The 12228-nt window shown below is 45.3% G+C and overlaps 1 protein-coding gene across 1 annotated transcript in view; it reads right to left on the reverse strand.

Moving 5' to 3' along the window:
• Positions 1-12228, reverse strand: part of LOC129324066 (cholesterol 24-hydroxylase-like) — a 54923-nt gene that overhangs the window by 2596 nt on the left and 40099 nt on the right. Inside the window, exons 12-14 of the mRNA XM_054971053.1 lie at positions 12055-12165; positions 8407-8495; positions 7663-7729 (exon numbers count right to left, since the gene is read on the reverse strand). Of these exons, the coding sequence (XP_054827028.1) occupies positions 7663-7729; positions 8407-8495; positions 12055-12165 (267 nt within the window). The remainder of the gene's footprint in view (positions 1-7662; positions 7730-8406; positions 8496-12054; positions 12166-12228) is intronic.

Raw genomic sequence — 12228 nt, forward strand, 5'->3', positions numbered from 1 at the left:
ACTGGAATCTGTGGAAGCAACAAGATTGGATCTAAATTACGTCGTTGGAAGGCTTTTTGATTTCGAAGAAAGAGCTGTGCAACGTGAAAGAGAAGGAGTTTACTCCAGGAACGAAGCCAACTCCAGGAGCGAAGCCAAGTCCGGGAACGGAGCCAAGTCCGGGCATGGAGCCAAGCCTGGGAGCAGTGCCAAGGCCAGTGGAAATGCTGCGGCTGGAGAAGGTTACACATCGTCACAGAGCTCTTCAGCATTGCAGGTGCAGCGGCGTTGCTTCAATTGTGGATCCTTGGGACATATTGCCAGATACTGCCCAGCCGGGAGAAAGTGTCGTGGAAAGAAGACGTTCAGCTCAACACAGAAGCAGACAGCTACAATGGTAGTTGCTACTGGACCTGAACCTGAACTTCCAGCGCAGTATATCTGGAGTTTAGATTCGGGCGCAAGCCAATGTATTGTCAATAACAAGTTTATTGCAGGAGTCAAGGTTGTCAGCTTTAAAATCTGTGAGTATGGCAGATGGGCGTAGTGCTGAAGTGACCTGCCAAGGGAGTGTGGCGTTCCCAGCACTAAACCATGTATTCGATAATGTGTTATGTGTACCCACACTAGAAAATAATCTGCTGAGTATTTGTGTGCTAGATGAAGCAGGTTTTAAGGTACAATTCCAAAATAAAGGGTGTGATATCCTAAGGGATGGTAGGCAACTGGCAAAAGAGGAGTTAAAAAATGGCGTATATGTGTTGAAAGCTAACACAGGAAGGGCACATTCAGTGGTGAATAAGGGGTTACATGAGAAATGCATACATTTATTGCATAGGCGTTTGGGGCATGCCAGCTTTGGAACAATACAAAAAACACTTGCGTTGTTACAAAATGAGAAACTGTCTGATTGTCAAGTGTACTTAGATTGTGATGTTTGTAAACAATGCAAATCCAACACAGTCCCTGTCGCCAGACGGAGTCAAAGAGTCACTGAAACACCCCTGGGTTTAATTCACTCTGACGTAGTGGGACCTTTCCCAAATAGCCATTCGAAACGGAGGTATCTCCTACTGCTAGTTGATGATGCAAGTAGATTCATGTGGTGTTACCCTTTAAAGCAAAAGTCTGAAGTGTACCAAACGATTAAAACATGGGCTAAAAGGGTGGGAAAGCAGTTTCAACACCGGATACTAGCATTTCAAACTGATATGGGTGGAGAATACATGTCAAAACAGCTAGCACAATGGTTTAGTAGACATGGCATTAGGCATAGGATTGCTAATGTTGCTACACCCGCTGAAAATGAAATAGCAGAGAGAAGAGCAGGGATGCTCCAGGTAATGATGCATTCCATGTTGACAGATGCTGGTTTACCTATGTCGTTTTGGGCAGAAGCTGCAAAGGCAGCATGCTATATCATAAACAGGATCTGGAATCAAGCAATAGATGAGGTTCCTTACCGGGTGCTGTATGGTAGGGATCCGAGTCTAAACCATCTCAGAGTATTTGGAACTAAGGCTTGGGTCAATATACCTCTGGTAAAAAGGAGAAAAGGAGGGGCCAGATCACGCAAGCTTACATTCTTAGGTTATCAGCCAGGAATGAAGGCGTACAGATTTGCTAATGGTGAAAATGTGCTGACCTATAGCAGATCAGCTGAGTTTTGTGAAGGACTGGGGTGGAAAAAGGTACATGCAAATTATTTGCCTGAATCAGTATTGGTGCCACTATCTGCAGCTGCAGAAAGCAGTGTGGAGGTTAAAGAGGAAGTGCAAGCTCCGGCACAAGCTACCTCTGATACTAGGCAAAGCCCAATACCAGCACCTAGGCAAACTCCAGTACCAGCACCTAGAGTGTCTTCAAGGGTAAATAAAGGTATACCGCCTCAGAGGTATTCTCCTTCTGCAAATATGGTCAAAATACCAGAAAGTTATGAAGAGGTATTATCTCTAAATGCAGGAGAGAGAAAAAGCTGGTTAGAAGCTATGGAGGCGGAATATGATTCACTGATAAGTAACAAGGTGTTTACTGTTACAGAGCTGCCAGAAGGCAAAAAAGCTCTTGGTTGCAGGTGGATATTTACTGTTAAAAATAAGCCTGATGGAAACAAACAATATAAGGCACGGTTGGTGGCGAGAGGTTTTGCTCAAGTTGAAGGGCAAGATTACAATGAGTGTTTTGCACCTACTGTGAGAACAGAAACCATTAAAGCAGCACTGACAGTTGCAGCTAGAAAAGGTATGAGGATAGATCACTTTGATTTCCAAACTGCATATCTACATGCAGAAATAAGCGAGGAATTGTATATGATTCAAATACCTGGGTTTCTGTGTGGCAAGCCACAACAAGTATTGAAACTAAAGAAAGCCTTATATGGGTTAAAACAAAGTGCTCATGCATGGAGTGTATGTGTAACAAATGCATTGAAGCAGCATGGATTCAAGCAAAGCATAGCTGACCCATGTCTGTATGAGGTTAATCTACAAGGGAAAGTGTGCAAATTGCTGATTTATGTAGATGACGTCTGTTTCTTTTACTATTCAAAGTTTGAATTGGATTGGTTCATGAATACTGTCCAAGGTCTGTTTAGGATGAAACATTTAGGACCTATTCAACACTATCTGGGTGTAAAAGTGTCCAAAAATGAGAATGGATGGTATGAATTGTGTCAAAGAGACAAAACAGAACAGATGTTAATAAAGTACAATATGTCTGATGCATACTGTGTAGAAACACCAATGACAACCAGTTTCTGCAAGGAACCAGATGATGAAGTGTTCATGCATAAAGCATTGTATCAATCACTGGTAGGATCATTGTTGTATGTGGCAGGATGGACTCGTCCTGATATATGTGTTGCAGTAAACTGGCTCTGTAAGAAAAATGCCAACCCATACCAAAAAGATTGGCAAGCTGCTAAGAGGGTACTGAGATATTTAAAAGGTACCATGGAGTACAAACTAGTTCTGAGACCAAACACAAATGAGGCATTGTTTGCATACAGTGATGCAAGCTGGGGTGATCATTCTGATTCCAAGTCAACCTCAGGGTTTGCAATATATGTGTTTGGAGCATTGATACACTGGAAAACCATTAAACAAACACATGTGTCCACGAGTTCTTGTGAAGCAGAATACTCTTCTTTAAGTGACTGTGTTGTACAACTTGAATGGTTTCACCATTTATTAAAAGATATGTCTGTAAAATGTACACAACCTGTGACAATCATGTGTGATAATACAGCAGCACAGCAATTAGCAGGAGACCAAGGTGTACGTACTCGTAGCAAGCATATCAATATAAGATATCAGAACGTACGGGAAGCAGTGCAAAAAGGGAATGTAAACATTGAGCACTGCAACTCAGAACAAAATGTAGCTGATGTTTTCACAAAGTGTTTACCTACTGAAAGATATGTGAAACTCAGAGGAGAACTGTGTTTGACATGCTGAAATCTTGGGAGGCGTGTCAGAGTGTGAAAGTAACTCTGGCAAGATCCAGCATGGTCTGATCATACTGATCTAAGTGACAGTTGAGTCATGTGAGCATCAAGGTTGCAAGGTTGCATCAGCCGAAAGTGCTGAGTGCACAGGTACATACTGATTGGACGTGAGTATGTATAAATGTATGACTAGTACTGTGTATTATGTGCCTGCATAGGTATCAGAGTCTGGCGAAGCACTTTGCCACTCTGAAGTGTATAGGCTATTGGACTGTACATATGTATATATCTCTGTGAATAAACCTGTAAATATTTCACCTTACTTGGTGTGGTCTCTACTGCTTCAAGCCTGCTTCGTATTGCCAGCCAGGAAACCGCCAGAAAGCTTTGCGTCACAGCCTAGCCAGCGGGATCACTGCAGTCGTGGAAGCCATGCAACCTAAAAGAGTCTGGACAAACCGGACAGATTGGAAGTGACACCTCTTAAGCCTAGTGACTAGACTTTTAATCTTAGATGTATGGTCAACAGGCAAGAAGCCCGCATTCCTGACTCCATCCAGGACTACCCCTATAAACTGGATGGAACAGACAGGGACCAATTTTGACTTTTTCTGATTCACAAAGAGCCCCAAATGGAGACACAGTGTTAGAGTAACGGACACTTGTCTAGATACGTCTGCTGCAGAGTCACCAACTAGCAGCCAATCGTCCAGATACGGAAAAATGCAGCAACCTTGGAGCCGCAAATGGGCCACCACCACTGCCGTGCATTTAGTAAACACCATTGGGGCAGTGGCTAGCCCAAAAGGCAAGACCCTGTACTGAAACACTCTGTGATCATAAACAAAACGCAGAAACTTTTTATGTTCAGGGAAGATGGAAATATGAAAATAAGCGTCCTTCAAATCAAGGACTGCAAGCCAGGAATTTAGGGGTAACAAAGTCAGTACCATTTGTAAGGTGACCATCTTGAATTTCCGAATTCGGATAAACTTATTTAAGCCTCTCAGATCTAGGATAGGCCTAAGCCCCCCATCTTTCTTCTCCACCAAGAATCGGTTGGAATAGAACCCCAACCCAGTGGAACCACTAGGGACCTCCTCTATCGCCCCTTTCTGCAAAAGAGCAGTAAGCTCCGACAAGATCTCAGATTGCGGGGGTTCCGAAGAAAAAACAGGGAGACTTAAGTAAGGTAACTCCAAAAATTCAACTTTATAACCAAACTGAACTATAGAAGTAACCCAAACATCAGAACAAATTGAATGCCAAGCTCTCCAGTATGCACTAAGCCTGGCCCCAAACGTGGGGTCAGGTCCCTGTAATTTGTCAGAATTGCTTGTGCATCTGGGTTTGGTCCTTCGCCTGCTGTTGTTGCGAACCAGGCTTGGGACAAAGGCCTTGCCTCCATCTGGAAAACGCAGACTGTGGGCTCTGGTAACTTCTGTGAGGCTGGTAAGCATACCCTTGATAGGGTTGGTATTGATGTTGACTGCCATGCTGAAAGGACCTATAATATGGTCGAGAAGACTGCTGAGATGTCTGATGAAGGACCCCATACGAGCGGGCAGTCAGGCGATCAAGTTCTCTTTTTAGAGAGATACTCGTTGGTTTTCTCCTAAAAGAGTGTGGTTCTTTTGAAGGGTAGGTCTTCCACCTTGTTCCTCATCTCTGTGGGGAGAGCAGTTGTGCAAAGCCAAGCATACCGGCGTAGAACCACTGCTGAGACTAGGGACCTGGCAGAGGTGTCCGCCATGCTTCTGCCAGCGTTGATCTGGTGCCTGGAAAGGCGGATAGCCTCCTTCTGTATCACTCTAAGCAGGGTCTGCTGCTCGTCAGGAAGCCTTGGGAGGAAGGTTGCCACCTTCTTCCATAAAAAGAGCTGGTAGGCTGCCATGATAGCGTCATAGTTCACTACCTTGATGCCAAACATGGCCGAAGTGTAGAGCTTCCTTCCCATGGCATCGATTTTCCTGCTGTCCTTGTCAGCAGGAGTAGACATCAAACCCTGTTCGGGTCGTGCTTGCATCTTCTCAGTTACCAGCGAGGATGGAGGCAGATGGTTCGCAAGGAAAGGATGAGCATCATCCTTGGTTCGATAAAGGTTCTCCACCTTTCTGTTAGTGGTTGGAGCTCATGCAGGTCTAGTATTTAACTTATTCCAGAGACCAGCAAAGCCCTTGATCAAGGGAAAGGTGACAGAGGGTGTAGATCCCGAGTAGATGTGTTGTAGGATCTTGTCTGTAAACTTGGACTCAGGGGACGTAACTTCCAAGTCCAACGCCTTAGCCATCCGCTGAAGAAGTTCATTATAGGCCCTGAAATCATCGGTGGGCAACGCCTCTTCCAAAGGCCCAATCTCCCTCTCAGGTGAATCCGATAGAGGGGATTCGCTGTACCTGGCTCAGTTCTGATGAGGCTTGATCTCCGACAGGTGTGGTGTCCGTCCATACTCATCATAGGAGTCAGCTCTAGGAGAAGGGGATAGAGAGACCCTTCTATACGGGCGGTCCAAGAAGAAGGAGCCTTCCCTCTCATAGTATGGGGTGAGTGGTTCATCCCTGCACCGACTTTCTCTGGAATGGCTCCAATAGGAGTAAGGGCTACCGTGGCACTCCGACCTGCTTCGACGACTCCTCACCGAGCGAACTGAGCCCGATTCATAGGATGCCGATCAAGGCCGACCCGACGGGGTGGGGGGCTTATCGATCAGAATTACCTCTTCCTCCTGTGTCGCCCTCGAAAGGGGGGTCTTAGAAGAAGAGTGTTCTGCAGACTCTCTCCGTCTTCCCTCCGGAGGTTCGGAAGCAGTTGCCTCAGTTGGAACCAATGGGGGAGCCAAGAGCAGGCTCTCCAGCACAGCGTTATCATGCTTAGCCGAGTGTTTACGTTTTTTCTTCTTCTTTTTCAGCTCGGCTGCAACTCTTGAAGTCGAAGACGGATCCGAAGCTTTTGGAGCCGACAAAGTTGTGTCTTGGGAAGACGACGGGGTCACTTTTGGAACTGAGGGCGTCCGACTCCTATGGACTGTACGGTCCAGTGATGCAGCAATGGTGGATGAAGTAGAAGGAGATCGACTCCGAGGGTGTCTCGGAACCGAAGGAGTCGGTTCCAAGGTACTCCGCGCTGGCACTAATTTTCCTGACCTTGACTCCGACCGGCTCGGGGACGGCTGAGAGTGCAGAGTTTTGGAGCCCGACGCTTCCGGGGCAGGTCGAAAGGAGGACCCAGACGGGGTAGATGAAGGCGCCTTTGTCGGGAGATCCATTACAGCCATAGCACGCTGCCAGAGGGAGGCATGCAAGCGACCTGCTCGTTCCGCCCTGGCCTTGGAGGTAAACGCGCGGCAATGCTTGCACATTTGAGCATTGTGCATCTCTCCAAGGCAGTATAAACAATTAGAACGACTGTCTGACCTTGTCATTTTGCGATCGCAGGTCTCACATTGCTTAAACAAGGCCGTTTCCGACATTGCATATTGAAGAGCTGTAAACCTCAACCATTGGCAGCGAAAGAGAAACTGAGGGTATGTGAGGGGCGCTCTGCCTCTTAGGAGCCATTTCGGCAGGAAAGTGGCCGCGTATGCGCACTAAGAGGCGAGAGCGCCCCCTAGAGGTTTTGAGCTATAAAAATCTCCGATATCGGCAGGACTGCGCCTGCGCAGTCCCATGTGGGACTGTACAGGAAGACCATAGATGAACCAATGATTTCATACTTGTTCCCCTTGAAGAGAGCTGCTATAGTACAGTGGTTAAGTGGTCGGTCTGAAAATCAGTACTCTGCTGGTTCGAATCCCATGACTGCCATGAGCTCAGCAGGTGGCCTTGCATAAGCCACTCCTCTCAGCCCCAGCTCTGCAGCTGCGTTTGGGGATAATAACAACACTGACTTTGTTCACCACTCTGAGCAGGGCTCTGTCCAGAAGAGCAGTATATAAGTGTAGTAGTAGTAGTAGTAGTAGTAGTAGTAGTTATTAAAAACATCAAGACTATCTGGGTAGGACAAAAGTGGAAATCTAAGAGGAATGGCAAATTAAGAAAATTACTAAATAAATAAAATGAATAAATAGCAACAATTCACAATTCTGGTTAACAAAGATATAGCAGCAGAACAGACAAGAAGGATATTGGAACTGACCTATCTAACCTTGCTAGCGCTACTGCCCTCTCTGAAGCACAGGTGTGCTCTGTGCCAAGGAACACTGCACAGTCTTCTACTTCCAACAATGGTGTCCATCTTACCTGTGCAAATGTTTGTCCAATGCAGGAACGAGGCCCCAAGGAAAATGGGAAGTAGGAATAGTAAGGCCTGAGAATAAATTCAAGACAGACAATCAATCATCTATATGGTTTTGTTCATACGAGATACACTTGTGTGTGTAAAGTGCCATCAAGTTAGAACTTACTTATGGTGACCCCTGCTGGGGCTTTCAAGGCAAGCGAGAAGCAGAGGTGATGTGCCATTACCTTCTTCTGCAGTGTCTTCCTTGGTAGTCTTCCATCCAACTAATGACCCTGCTTAGCTTCTGAGATCAGATGAGATTGAGCTATACCGTGCCACCTTCCCTCCCACAAAATAGACTTACTACTCCTAAATTAAACAGGAGCCCAGTGGCACTAAAATTATCCCAGCTGAAGCTTTTGTGAGTCAGAATGTGTTTCACCAGATTCATGAAGTGACCTCTGACTAAAAAACAAAACAAAAACAAGTACTGAGTTTATCAGTATTTGTTTAGCCATCATGGCTGCATGGAACCTCCATGTACAAAGACAGCATATTTCAATTCAAATTGCTGGGAAACAGCGACAGAAAATTATTTATTGTCTTCAGGTCCTGCTTGTTGGGCACAAAGATACATTGGGTTGGCTTGCAGTGAGAAACATGGTCTAGATGGACCTTTGGTCTGATCAGTGGAGATTATTTCCAATGTCGATTGTAACACATCCATTTTGTGAAAACAAAAGAACCTTGAACAAAATTCTCACTTTGGTTGCTCTTTGCCAAATCGGTCAGGATCGAAAATCAGTGGATCCTTGAAAAACCTTTCCATGCGTCCCATGACATATGTTTCAAACTGCCAAGAGAAAAAAACCATTTAAATTTGTTGGTGTGAAGTAAGATAAAAATACAATCATCATCTTCAGGAACAGACAAATGCATATTTGATTTTGTTCTAACAAAAAGATGAAAATTCTGCACTGAGGCTGTGCATGAGATGCCAAGTAATTTTGCAGCTTGCATAATTACATACAAATGTGCTTTATTTTGTATGATTTGTTCTATATGTTTATTAGTTCACAATAGTTCCTTCTAGTTCCTTATGTAGACTTTTCAGTGCATAAAAAAATTATCCTTTTAAAAAAAACACTTGAAACATTGCTTTGAGAAATGTGGGCAATGGTTTCATGATTGCCCTAAGGACCACCAAACAGAATTTTACAGAATCAGCTGGAGAGAGGAGGAGGGAAGTGGTCTTGTGATCTCAACTGGGGCCAGGGCTCATTTCAAGGGGGAACGCGCCAGAATGTAGTTCCCCAAAGAGGTTACATGTCAGGTGGCCCCGCCCTCTGACTCTTGGCCATTTTGGGCCTGTTTCAGCCTGGATTGGGGCCGAAATGGCCCAGATCGGGCCTCTGACGGGTGGTGGATCACTCTCCTGTTTAGCAGTGGCCTGATCCTGACAATTTTTGTCCCCTTTTCAGCCATTTTTAGCCCCTTTTTGACATTTTGGGCCCAATTTCGGTCCTGAATGGCCAGGATTGGGTGCAAAACAGCCAGGATAGGTGATGTCCGGGGGTGTGGCATATGCAAATCAGTTATGCTAATGACACATTTCTGGTGATGCCAAGGGGCGTGGCATATGCTAATGAGTTCCTCCTGCTCTTTTTTCTATGAAATGACCCGACTGGGGCCATCTTATAAGATTCTGGGTTCTGCTGGAAACCAGTGTTCCTGAACTCAGTTCTTTGAGGAAACTCATATACCTGATCAAAAAAGGGGAGTTGCAGATCAGGCCCACAGCCCGACATTTCATGGTGAGGCGGCCCCAGAGTACACACAGGGTGGAGTACAACTGCCTGCTTCCCACAATTCCAAGCCTGGAGACTCATGGCATGTGAGTGATGATGTCATGAAGTGGGGCCTACTGAATAGCAGTATTCATCATAGTACTTTCACACACTGCTAGATATCGTGCCATGGCACAACAAGTCATCTGTTAGTGTATGAAGTCACAATTGTGTAGAAATAGCTAATTACTATACTTGTTTTTTTAAAAACATGGGAATTAGCTATGTACAAAACGTAAAAGGTTGTTGAGTTGTTGGTGCCTACCATCTCTCATTACAATAATTACAGGCATTAGAACCCCATAACTGTGTGAGGTACCTGGTGGTCTTGAGATTCCAACCTGTTGCCTTGAAATCTTCAGAAGAAACTCTAAAATCTGATAAAAGTTTGAGATCTGGCAACCCTGGGGGAGGGGGTCCTATTATAAGTGAGACAGTAAAGACGTAAGTAAATCTGATATACTGAAAGGTTACTTAATCTAAACTGGACTGGATTTTAAGACCTGGATGCCTAAGTAGACCTAGTACTCTATGCTGACCATTGACTGATACTCTAGTGATAGCACTATTCAACAGAGACTTATCTAAACAAAAAAAATTGCACTCTGCAAACACAAGATTATTACTGAAAGTAGTAAAATTCCATCCAGCAGTACCAAAGGCCCTTATGCTACTGAAGGAATGATAATAAAGTAAAATCAGAAATGTGTAATCCTGAAGTCCTTCACAAATAGAGAAGGAAAAGCTCAGATTTCTTTTAAAGGAAGGAGGAAAATGGCAGGGACGGAAATTGTAGTGGTACTACAGAGCATATCATCCAGCTGTATCTTTTTCAGTCCGTAAAATACTTCACATTTTCTTTGGGCACTTCATACCTGTTTAATGAACGCTGAGGACTCAGAGCCAAACCACACGAGACGAGTTACATGAGGCTATGTGAGTGTCTAGAAGCATGTCTGCTCCTACCTGCCCATGTCCATTTCACCCCGGGTGAACATGTGTCCTGTAGCCCTAGTTTGCACACGTGTTGGGGTAGTGGTATAGTCGCGGTTGCGGGTGTCCATGGTCATAATCAGCAAGTCGTTATGGCAGAGTGTCAATTTTGGGCAGCTTCTGCTTCCCTCTCCCCTCTTTTCGCCCTTAGATCTGGCTTACACCCAAACTGTTTGGCTTTTGATATGGCATGTTTTAAATTCTCCAGTTTTCTAGTTGATGCCAGCATCTCCCTACACCTCCTTCCTGTACCCTCCTGTACCCTCCTCCCCCCATAACTTCCTCTTCCTCCTCTCTATGCAGCATCTTCAGTCAAGATGAGGAGGAGGTGGGAAGAAAGATCGTGGCAACATAACTGAGCATCTGAGTAAAAGTTCAGAAACATGCCTGATACATAAACCTGAAAAGGACGGGGTGGGGGTGGGGGTACTTGTTCTCCAGTTTGGCTCAGCAATGAAAAGTAAATCGGGTAAAATGTGGCCATTATTTCCTGGGAAATGGGAAATGCAATTCAGGGCTTTCCGGGGGTCTGAGGGGGCATTTTAGGACCGAATTTTACCAAATTTCCTGGGGACCAACTTCTAGCTGTTCTCTAAAGGCTCCCTAAGTTTTCTTTGGGGGTCCACTTTATGGGCCCTGAAAGAAGGTGCCCTCAGTCTCCTCCAATCTCCTTTATTCCCTGTAGGGGAAACTAGGGAAGCTATCTCGGGAGCTGGGGTGGCATTTTGCAAGCAAAATCCTCCAAATTTGCAGGAGACCTACTTCCCCCTAAGTTTCAGGGAGATTGAACTCTGGAAAAGGCATGATCAATGGGTTTCCCTAGTTCCTGTCATTTTCTCTCCACAATAGTAAAAAATGGCACCTTCTTGGATGGGGGGGGGCCTAAAATGGCTCCCCAAGGTCCATTCTCCCTGAAACATAGGGGGCCTTTAGAGGACAGTTAGCAGTAGATCCACTGAAAATTTTGTAGATTTATTTTGCGAAATGCCACCCCCATCCCCCTGTATAGCCTCCATAGTTTTTCCCATAGATAATAATGGAGCTCGGAGGTGGCTGGGGACAAACAGGCAGAAAAGAGTTGATTCTGGCTGACAGCAAGAAACGCTGCTGTGGCTTCCAAAGTGGGGATTACCCACCCCCCATTTGCATTGATTCCCTCCCTTCCTGGAGACCTAAGCTGCAAGTAAACAAGTCTCCCTCTCAGAAAAGCTGCAGAGGAAGGTTTGAGCATGCGTGAAGAAAAGGTGCATCATGGAATACCATCTCTCGTCTGGGAAGAATGGGGAAGCAACACATGCCAATTCGAGTACAGGATCGACGGCACTGTGGTCACAGTGTGCGAGTGAACAGGAAAGCAAAGGAGAAACTCATGTAAGTGCATTCACGTGTCATATGCATGTAATTTGTCTCATGTAGTTTGGATGTCAGAGAATTGCCATGAGGTTTTACTAAATGGCTTTGCCTCAAGTACAACTTTTACTTTGGGCCTGTAGGCCAGAGTCAAGCTATGTACACCTGCATGCAGCCTAGATTTTACTTAATCACAGACAATGGTCCATTCAACAGACTCACTAACAAAGTGGTGTTTGCTGGAATTTTGATCCCTTCTATAATGCCTTCTTTTTCCATCCGCCGTGCAGTGCCTGGAACTGGTGGGTACAATCTTAGGACTTCCTTGAGGACCTAAGGGGAGGTAACATGGAATTAACTCAGGGTAGACGGAGGAGCCACCCTTTCCTTTAACAT

Source organism: Eublepharis macularius, chromosome 2 (assembly GCF_028583425.1).
Source record: "Eublepharis macularius isolate TG4126 chromosome 2, MPM_Emac_v1.0, whole genome shotgun sequence".
NCBI classification, from domain to species: domain Eukaryota; kingdom Metazoa; phylum Chordata; class Lepidosauria; order Squamata; family Eublepharidae; genus Eublepharis; species Eublepharis macularius.